Genomic DNA, 10,160 nt, shown 5'->3' on the forward strand with positions numbered 1-10,160 from the left:
AAGCTGGGAGGAGGCACAGCCAGGACAGCTGACCCAAACTGGCCAAAGGGATATTCCATACCATGTGACGTCATGCTCAGTACATAAACTGGGGGTAGTTGGCCAGGGGGTGGTAACCGCTGCTCAGGGACTGGCTGGGCATCGGTCAGCGGGTGGTGAGCAATTGCATTGTGCATCACTTATTTTGTATATTCTTTTTTCATTATTATTGTTATTATTTTCCCTTCCTTTTCTGTCCTATTAAACTGTCTTTATCTCAACCCACAAATTTTACTTCTTTTTTCCCCCTATTCTCTCCCCCACCCCACTGCAGGGGGGGAGTGAGTGAACAGCTGTGTGGTGGTCAGTGGCCTGCCGGGTTAAACCACAACACTTACTAACATTTTTGAGTAACTGAGCTCTTATAATGACTGACTCTGGATCTGAAAGTAATTCTATTTCAAAAAAATCCAGCTGAAAGAGCAGTCAAAACAGTATGAAAGGTTTCACAATTTCAAGACAATTTGCTTTCAATCACAGAAAATCCAGTGCTCCAAAGATCACACAAATATCCTCAGTCTAATCCTGTATTAGTCACCTACATAGAAGTGTCTGCCCTCCTCATTACAGCAGCACCAAGTCCTTGATAAGCTGGAACAACGCTGTAACCATTTTTAGAAAAAAATAAGGAAGTAAAAACAATAATGAAAGAAATCAGAACTATTTCTGGAGAACTACCATAACTATATGCACTGTACTGGACTGTCCATAGGGCAGTATTTGCCACATGAAGTACACTACCAAAATAATTTACAATAATTGCTCTAGGCAATGCTAGAACACAGAGGACTTCCTTCAAGTGATAATCATTTTCCTGCTTACCTGAATAACCTTTACGTCTTGTCGAAACCTTGGTGGAAGACCAAAATGCAAAATCCAATTCAACCTTGCACCAAGCAAGATGATTACATCAGCATGCTGTAATGCCCTAATAAAGGGAAATAAGAGAATCAGATAAAGAGGAATTATTATTAAACTTAATAGTGTTTTCAAAATTAGAAGTAATCCTAACCACCACAGCAAACCCCAGAATATAATCCTTTCTTTCTCTAAGTTGCTTGCTTAGCCCCAAAACCAGGTATCCTTTTACACAGCCAATCATCAAGCCATTCTTGAGTTTAGGAACTCAAGAAGAAAATGAATTACTATTTTCCTAATATGCTGTGTTTGGGAAAGGAATCATTACACTAGGAGACTAACAAGATGCTATAATGATGCTGAGGTTAAAGCGAAAGACTCACTACTGTGATACTGGGAACAGTGGGTGCCAAAATTAAGATTGTTGTGGATCTCTCAGTTTAGACTCCTGTTAATTTACCTTTCAGCTGGGTAGACAATATTTGGTATATTCTTTTATTCTCCATTTTTCTTAACAGCATGCTTAACAGCGATAAAGCTAAGATGGTCAACAACGGACAATAATTCAATCTCAAAGTATATAAATGCTCCATCTGCAAGATGACTCTCTGCATATTCATACCTAGTAGGGTTATTATAGTTCACTCACATTAATTTTGCCAAAAGCCAAAAAGAGCTCTTACAAGTTACTTTAAACATAGTCCTTCAGTGTAGTTTGAAATACCTTATTTTTCTTTTTAAATAAACTGCAATTTAGTGACGGTGTTTTGCAAACACCATGCAGAGACAGCAGACAGCAAAACTTCAACTGCAATGTGTGCATCTTAAGCTTGTGCTTATGGTGTTAAAATAAAAAGGTAGTAGTTTGTCTAGTGCACTAAGTTAAACATTTAACATAAACTGTTTACCAGTTTCATTTTATGTTATGAAATACATACTAACAACATTGATACATCTACTTGCCATAGGCTTCATAGTTACAGAATATTAGCTCTCAGGTAAAGTATCTTCCTGGCCAGCATTCTAAGCATTGTCAAAAGTGATCCACCTAAATCTGTTGTCTCTTTCCAAGCAAGATTTTCAGTGCTCTAAAATGAGGTGCAAAATGTGGTTGAAAAATTTTTGTTGTATGCATTTTGTCTTCCCTGGCATCTGTAGACAACCACAATTCCTAGCTGTTTCTCAGATGTTAGGATTAGAAGCCTTCCTTTATATTTACATTGATCTTGCTGCAGCTACACAATTTGGATGGTTATCAGGAACTACTCCTTTCGCCATTGGTGTAGGCAAAAAAGGCAGTCCACAAAGGTCCACCAACTTTCTGATGTTGTTTTCAGCATGTGAATAAGCAGCACCTGAATGAAATGAAAGAGACTGCTTAATACTACAGAAACCTACTGTATTCATTTGAATTTCAATTAACCCGATTACATTAGTGGCAGAAAGAGTACTATTTCCCATTATGAAAGCTGCTTGTTATTTTTCATTCTGGAGAACTCAAAACATAATGTGCCAAGCTACAGGTATTTGGGTTCAAATTTCCTGTATTTTTGAGAAAAGCTTTTTTTTTTTTTTTTTTTTTTAAGACTTCAGTTGAACTATTTAGCTATTTCTGTAAAGCAGGGCAGGGAAAAATAGGAGATTTTGTTTATCTAAAATGACAATTTTGAGTGGGTGAAGTTCGGTATTACAGGGCAGAGACTTCTGCAGCAGCAACAGGAGACCGTTGTGTTGTGTAATGTCATTTTTTGCTTGCCCCCCACATGTTGTTGTATCACATGCTCCATAACAACCTGCCCTAAACAGGTCTACTATAAGCCTTTAATGAAAAAAGAGAAGCTCAGAGAAGACCTTGTGAAGATATGTGTTTGTGTGTCCATTTACTGTGATGCTACCTTTAGTACAAGGCTGCTGAATTAAGGTTGCCCAGGCAATCTAGAATAACTGACTGGTCCTTGTGCAATGATTTAAGTCCATGAGTCTTAAATCCTGAAGAATAAACTTCTGTATTTCTTCCAAAAATCCTGCTAACAACAATATATAGCAGAAAGTCCAGATAAATTTGTTAAGTAGATTCTCAATTGTTGACATCAACAAAACACGTAGCTATGTATTTTTGAGTCTTCTACCTTTCACTTTCAAAGAACACCCTTTTGTTCATGTGTATGAAGCCAGAGAGAGGGGAAAAAAAAACCCAACCCTTTCCTGATCTACCTTCTGTCTACTATTTCATCACCCAGTCAATGATAAGATCCATCTCATCTCAATCATTTCATTCCCTGATTAAACATAGAACCCACGTCTGCAGAAAAACAGCCTGGGTGAAACAAGGTGCTTATTTCAATTCTGTTCCTAGCAGACCTGTATCTTCAACGGAAACGCCACTGCAGTGACTAACATTCCACAAGGAGAGACAAAATAAGCTAACCAGCACAGAGACTAATTATCCTCTACCTTTAGGGACACCTCTATTTCAGGAATTAAATACACTGGCAGAGTACAACGGAAAGTCTGTAAAACAGCAATAGCAGCAACACCTGCCGTGTTGCTTCATGTCTCCACACAGGTAGGCTGGCACTTTCAGTAAGTCCAAATGGAAAAAAGACCTTTGAGTATTCTGATTCTTGCTATATATGCCAGAGCATCAGACAGAGAATATCACTTCTATATTCTAACAGAATTTGTTTGGAATTTTGGAAGTGATCCCTTGGTATTTGCTCTAGGCTTAAGACAATGGTTATCCGAATTTTTTTCTACTTAAACTTGTATTTTATCAATTGACTTTTCTCTTAAACTAGATGAAAAAGACAACAGTTACACAACAGAATAAAAATATTCTAAAAACAGAGCAGATTTTAACATCAAATTTCAAAGAAGTTTGTCTGTGTTGTTTTGGTTTTTTGTTTGTTTGTTTTAATAAAGAGTCAAAAGGAGATGGCTAACACTTATGGGGAAAAGAAATCACTTCGGTCGTTTTTCTTGTCCAGAACTTGTACAGTTCAAAGCTACATCAAAGCATGCTACCTTTGCCAATGATTAGCAGAGGCTGCTTGGAATGAACAATGATATACCCTGCTTCAGATATAGCAGAGCATTCAGCCATGCTGACGGGAGGTGGCAGACAGCATTCCATGTACCTGGAAGTCAAGCAAAACAAAAGAGGCTCTTTAAAAAATTCAAACCAAGAAATGTTGAAAGATAAAACCTATTGTTTAGCATAAAACCCCAGGTGCTACCTACCACGTTACTCACAGCATTTATCAGAACAGGATTTTTTTTTTTAAAACAGGCTTTGAAGTTTTTCTTGCATGGTTCTTTAATCTTATAGGTAGTGTTGTTCCGGAGATTTACAAAGTGACATCACTGTATTACCACCATATTAATTTATTTATTTTTGCACATTTCATTACAAACTATAATCTATACCACATATTACGATGGAATGTTACATTTAGAGGCTGGATTTTTAGTATAATTTCAACCTTGTGGCAAATTATTTAGTCTATTGCTATTGTTTATCTTTTTCTTGTTTTAAGAAAAGAAAATACAAAAGTAACTTAAAACTAAAATTTCTTTTATTCAGTGACTTGAAAAATAACGAATATAATCTTTACGTACTTGACAGAGCTCTTATTCACCTGAAGATTCACAAAATCCCCAGGTATGTCAATATAGCAGGAACCTGGACGACCATATATGCTCGTTCTTACAGCCTAGAAAATAAATAATCACAGTTTTAACCACTGTTTGAAAGGATTTTAAAAATCCTTATGTGTAAAAAACAAGAAAACCCTTCTGCAGGCAGAGAAGGAACATGCTGTTTCATATTGCTGAACCACCACAGGGAAAGCTCCCATGGATTGATTTATACCAATAAATTCAAGTTTTGATAGCTATTTACATTTTCCCCTATATGCCAGCTGAAGTCTTTCAGTAGATGCACAGTATTAGACTGTAAATTCTTCATTTAATTTGCAATGAGAAAACTTCATTATCAGCTGTTGTGTTTGGAAATACTAAATTAAACTCTCATGCTGAATTCTATTTAAAGGAGCACAAACAGAAAAAACCCAAGACAACCAATGCCTCCATTTTCTATTACTTTTGATTCCAGTTCTTCTATTACAGGTAGATGCTCTGCTGAATTTGCACTTCTGGAAACAGTGTCATTGTATGCAGAATTTAGGCTGACATGGCTGAAGTGTTGCTACAGCAGTAGCAAGAGACTTTTGTAACCCTTTCTGAAGCATTGAGGTAAGGATGTGTTTTCTCTCACTCTCTCAAAAACCCCATCAAACCAACAACCAAACCCCAAAACCAAACACAACCACCTCCACCGCACCCCCCTCCAAATCTCCTTCACATAATGAGTGGTAAAAGAGCTGAAATGTGTAGTATTACATTTCTAGTTATTGCATCTCTCCCTAAAAGCATTTCTTTCATAAAAATTTTCCAGCTCTGACTGAAGCTAACAAAAAACACTGCAGGGATCAGTAAGCATCAGATTGGACCAGAATCTATTTCTAACCTGTTCCATAGCACAGTTCATAGGAAAAACCTCCCCGGTTGTTAATTTACTCACTCAAACATCACCTAACATCTGCAGGATCAAACTATTTACAGTAACAACTATACAAAAAATAAACCCTCAAAGCTTATACAGTAGGAGACAGTTACTCGATGTTCTGTTGCTAATTTAGTATTTTTTCATACCTTTTCAATAACAGCAGGAATAACTTCTAGGCTGCTTGGGCGGACAGACAGTTTGTTGTACAGCCTACCAGCTTCAACCTGAGTAAATGCATATAACCATTATATTGATTTATCAAAGTGATTTCCTCATTTCCATCTCATTTCAACATGAATAAACCAGAAAAAATGCCAAATGGAAAGCAACAAGTTGAAAACTCCCACATAAAAAAATGCAGTTCCTCAGCTGGTGGAAACTGTCAAAGCCATACTCATTCCAGAGAGTGGTGCTTCTTTTCTTGGAAATTTTATTTTGCTTTCTTCCATCTCAGAACAGACAGACAACAGTAGTTTACACCAGCTGACAACCTAAAACAGGGCATGAATTCTAACATGACTGCGGACAAAGACATTCCAAATAATCGGCTGTATTTACACAGTGTCCATCTTAAACCAGTAGATGGAGCAAATCAACAGCATTGTAAGATCTGTTAGGAAATGTTAGTGTTTGGGATTGTTATTCCTACACTAATGAAGAAACAACACCAATTATTTAACTGAAATCTTTTTGTACAAAGTTGTACGTCTATGTACCTGTGGGAATTCTTGGAAAGCTCCCATGGTTTCCTGATTTCTGTCAGAAGAGCCTCCAATAACAATCAAAGGCCTAGAAAAGTATATAAAAAAAATAAAAAACCCCACCAACTTTAAGCGTACATATATTTTTTTATAACCACAATCACATCTGTAAATCTGATGGTCAAATCCTACTGCTTTTGGGATGTTGTGCACCTTCAGCATCCACAGATCTCAACAGGAATAGAAAGTGACCAGCACAATACAGGAGTGGATTCTAAATATCAGCGTGTCAGCTGGCAGACTTCCTAGCAGCTTTTGGGTCACTAGTTTTAGGACAGTCTGGCTATATTAAGTGATCCGCATCTAGCATAAAAATTCTAAAACCAAGTCATATTGCTAGCAATTTTAATTGAAGTTTGATAACATGGGTGACAAGATGGTTTGAAAAGAATGACAACAGCTAATCTAAAAAGCTGAAAAGTACTGATTGTACTCCAGCTTTCTCAGTCGGTAGAGCATGGGAAGCTGAGAAGTCCTTGACTAGTGTAAGCACTGCTCAGCAACAACTAAAACGTCGGTGTGTTATCAACATTATTCTCATACTAAATCCAAAACACAGCACTGTACCAGCTACTAGGAAGAAAATTAACTCTATCCCAGCTGAAACGAGGACAGCATGTTAACAATGCCAGGTGTAATGCCTGTCATGGAATCGCATGACATCTGGGAGATACCAATGAGGGATACAAATTGAGACCCTACAAACTGGTCTCCTCATGCCACTTCCTTGCAGGGAATGGTATAGAGCAGGAGACTTAACACCTTGTTGCCACAGAAAGGGGAAGATCTCTCTAACTTCTGCTCCCAGCTGCATAATCCACTCCCTCCCTCGCCTAGGTGCTTGATGCTTACCTGACTGCAGAGCAAGCCAATTTAGATCACTTATCTAACATGACATTATTTACTGATTTTTGCTGGGTTGGCTTTTTGCCAGAATAATGAACTCAATGTGATTGTTGGGGCAGACAAGTGCCAGAGCTGTCAAGAGGGCAAGCAGCAGGAGTACATGGCCAGGAGAAAGGTGTGGAGATGATATGGGCCTATGTCCCTTTTTGCGGCGGACTGTATCAGATTGGTGTAACCAAACCCCTCAATGTGTATTGTATTTTCATCTCCTTTCCTTTGCTTGGGCTACTCTCGCTCTTCCCTTGCAACACTCCTTCTCTGTAGTGCCTGCCCAAGTATTCATGCTGCTGCCTAGTGAAACAGGCCAGAAAGCTGATCAGTTAACTCAACAGAAAAATCCCTAGTCTTCCCCTCCAAAGCACAGCACCCTTTCTTACAATGGTAATGCCAGCCAAAAGCAAATGTGAAAGGATGTTTGGGATTTTCACTCAATGGAGGTGCCTACTCATGAAGGAGCCAAGGAAAAATTAATTTCATTGGGCTAAATTTAGGGTTTCTGAATGCTTATTTCTCTCCTTTTGGCACATGGCAGGCAAAAGGCAAACCTGATGTGACCAGTGAAAAAATCATTGGCCAAACACTGTGGTTTGGTCAGTGAAAACCAGTCTTACTATATTGTCAAATATTCTGCCAAACTAGGTAAGTCATCCCCTTCACCTTTTGCCAGGAGTACAGGTTTATGCAAGATCAAGTCAGGTAAACAGAGCTAGTCTCAGACAAAACTCTGTTTGTCGGAAAATAGAAATGTCTCCTGCAAATCCCTAAGCAAGTGCCATGAATGCTTCTTTCTTATAACCAAATCCATGACTGCTCAAAAGCAAGGTTTTCATATGAATTTTTTTTTTAATATAAGGTCACATAGGGACAGCAAAACTTTAGTCAATAACTCATTTTTTAAAAAAGAATTTGAACACTAGAGGTCTTTTTTCGAAGTGTCAGAGACTTGACTTGTTAGTGTTCCCATTATCGAGCTTCCCTCGTCCATCAGCCACTGCTAATCTAACGCTCCAGATCACACGCGCTTAGTATTACCAGAGCTTCTACCCAAAATACCTCATACAGCTTTCTGAAGAGCTTTCAGCGGCAGACCAGCTAAAGTTGCCATGTCTCAGTGAAGGCTTGTGGGAGTAAATGCTATCACTCTGTACATCATTTAATTCAATACTTAGTTACTGCTCTAAGTGTCTGCGTGGGGAGCAAATATGGATTTTAACAATGCAGTTGTCAACTTGTTCACATACGAAATACAGTAATTCAAAGGCAATGTGGATTTAAATTTAGAAAAAAACCTCTAAGACCCTCCACGATCAATAAAGCATTGCAGGCTGAATATCGATTTCATTTTCAAATTTATCCATACAATCAGGTATACTGATAGATTTTCCAGTATATGCGCAATGGGGTAGGACAAAAAGAATTTTATCCATGAGAATACAAAAAATGGAACTAAATTACTTTTAGGGTTGATAAATGAAGAATTCCCTTCTCATTACCTACAAGAAAGAAAAAAAAGTCCTATACTAAATACTGCAGAGCTCAACATCTACAACAAATAACAGCAAACAATTATTAGAATTTTAAAGGGAAAATGTAGTTAAATTACCAGCAGTTCATGGTTGCATTTGCCATCCCACCAAGGGCATGTAAAAAACCTGGACCGGACACTACAAGACATACTCCTGGTCTAGAGAAAAACAAACAAACAGAGAGAGAGAAAAGGAAAGTAAGCACAGGGAACACCAAATAAATCACCAACAAAAATTAGTAAGATGCTGAAATATAAAATATTTAAGTTTTACTCATGTCATCAAAATGCATGAACAACAAGGGGTTTGTATGAAGGACTTAAAGACAGACATGGGAATCAGAAATCATTTAGCTGTATCAACCCAATTGAAAAAGCAAGTAAAACAGTTGTTATGTGTCAGCCACACAGAGGTCTGCAACATATGCAGGCTCATCATAACACAGCTCCTTCTTTTATTGCGTTTACTCCATCATCTAGCATTTATATGGAATTTGGTAAGCCACTTATGTTTGCAGTTTTCTCAACTCCACTTTAGCACTAGATATCAATGAAGAAAGCTCACAAAGGAAGAAGTGCATCTGATTCAACACAAATTTTATTATAGTTTAATTCAGGCAGAGGCACTTGTTATTCTAGGTGATGAGATAAAAATGACAATTCTTAACTACTGAGCATTCTTTAGTAGCTTTACAGACTCTTTACATATCAGAAAAAAATCAGCTTACTTCCAGAGGATTATTCAAAGGAAGAAAAACTACAAAACTGTGTAACACAGGTGTCATGCTTGCAGACAGAATAAGGAATGATCACCTGCATCATCGGGTCTGCAATTGTGAGCAAGCAGACACCAGATGTTTACTTTAGAAAAGGATCCAAGAAGCACACCTCACAAGTCACAGGCCACAGAATGCTTCCCAACAACATTGAAAGCAAAATGCAATAGAAAAGAGGAAAAGCCAGTATTTCATGTCAGAAGCAGCACAGGGGAGACTGGAAGGCATATGATCAGTCTCTATATTGATAAGGTATTTGTTCAATAATATGCCCAGATGATGAGATTAAGGTATAGCGGGTCCACCAAGATGCAACAAACAATGGTGGCGTGATTTCTGCCCCTCATACCAATGGTGTTAAACTACTACTCAGAAATTAAAAGAGGAAAAATAAAGTTGTAAGATGGACAACATTATATGAGCTTAAGCACCTCCTTGTTCCTGCCCTGAATCATAGCAATAGAAATATTGATAACCATTATTGACAGTTACTTTAAAATTCATGTTCCATTTTAACTGCCCTACATCTGCACACACTAAAAACACCCAGCTCCAAAACAGAAAAACATTCCCAGCTTCTAACTGTTGAGTCTAATACAGTTACACACTAAAACCAGCTCCAAAACAGAAAAACATTCCCAGCTTCTAACTGTTGAGTCTAATTAATAGTATATTATTATAAACATTAATAAATGTGGAATGTCCCTGCCAGTCAAATATCCAATCCA

The 10,160-nt window shown here is 37.7% G+C and overlaps 1 protein-coding gene across 2 annotated transcripts in view; it reads right to left on the reverse strand.

The window, feature by feature from the left end:
• The window catches only part of HACL1 (2-hydroxyacyl-CoA lyase 1), a 31,198-nt gene that overhangs the window by 13,203 nt on the left and 7,835 nt on the right, over positions 1 to 10,160 (reverse strand). For both annotated transcript variants that reach the window (XM_019474483.1, XM_019474484.1), the window contains 7 exons: positions 8,735 to 8,815; positions 6,181 to 6,253; positions 5,611 to 5,688; positions 4,516 to 4,610; positions 3,922 to 4,034; positions 2,117 to 2,252; positions 862 to 967 (listed from right to left, as the gene is read on the reverse strand). In XM_019474483.1, coding sequence (XP_019330028.1) covers positions 862 to 967; positions 2,117 to 2,252; positions 3,922 to 4,034; positions 4,516 to 4,610; positions 5,611 to 5,688; positions 6,181 to 6,253; positions 8,735 to 8,815 — 682 coding nt within the window. The remainder of the gene's footprint in view (positions 1 to 861; positions 968 to 2,116; positions 2,253 to 3,921; positions 4,035 to 4,515; positions 4,611 to 5,610; positions 5,689 to 6,180; positions 6,254 to 8,734; positions 8,816 to 10,160) is intronic.

The sequence above is a fragment of the Aptenodytes forsteri genome, unplaced genomic scaffold (genome assembly GCF_000699145.1).
Source record: "Aptenodytes forsteri isolate BGI_AS27 unplaced genomic scaffold, ASM69914v1 Scaffold9, whole genome shotgun sequence".
NCBI classification, from domain to species: Eukaryota; Metazoa; Chordata; class Aves; order Sphenisciformes; family Spheniscidae; genus Aptenodytes; species Aptenodytes forsteri.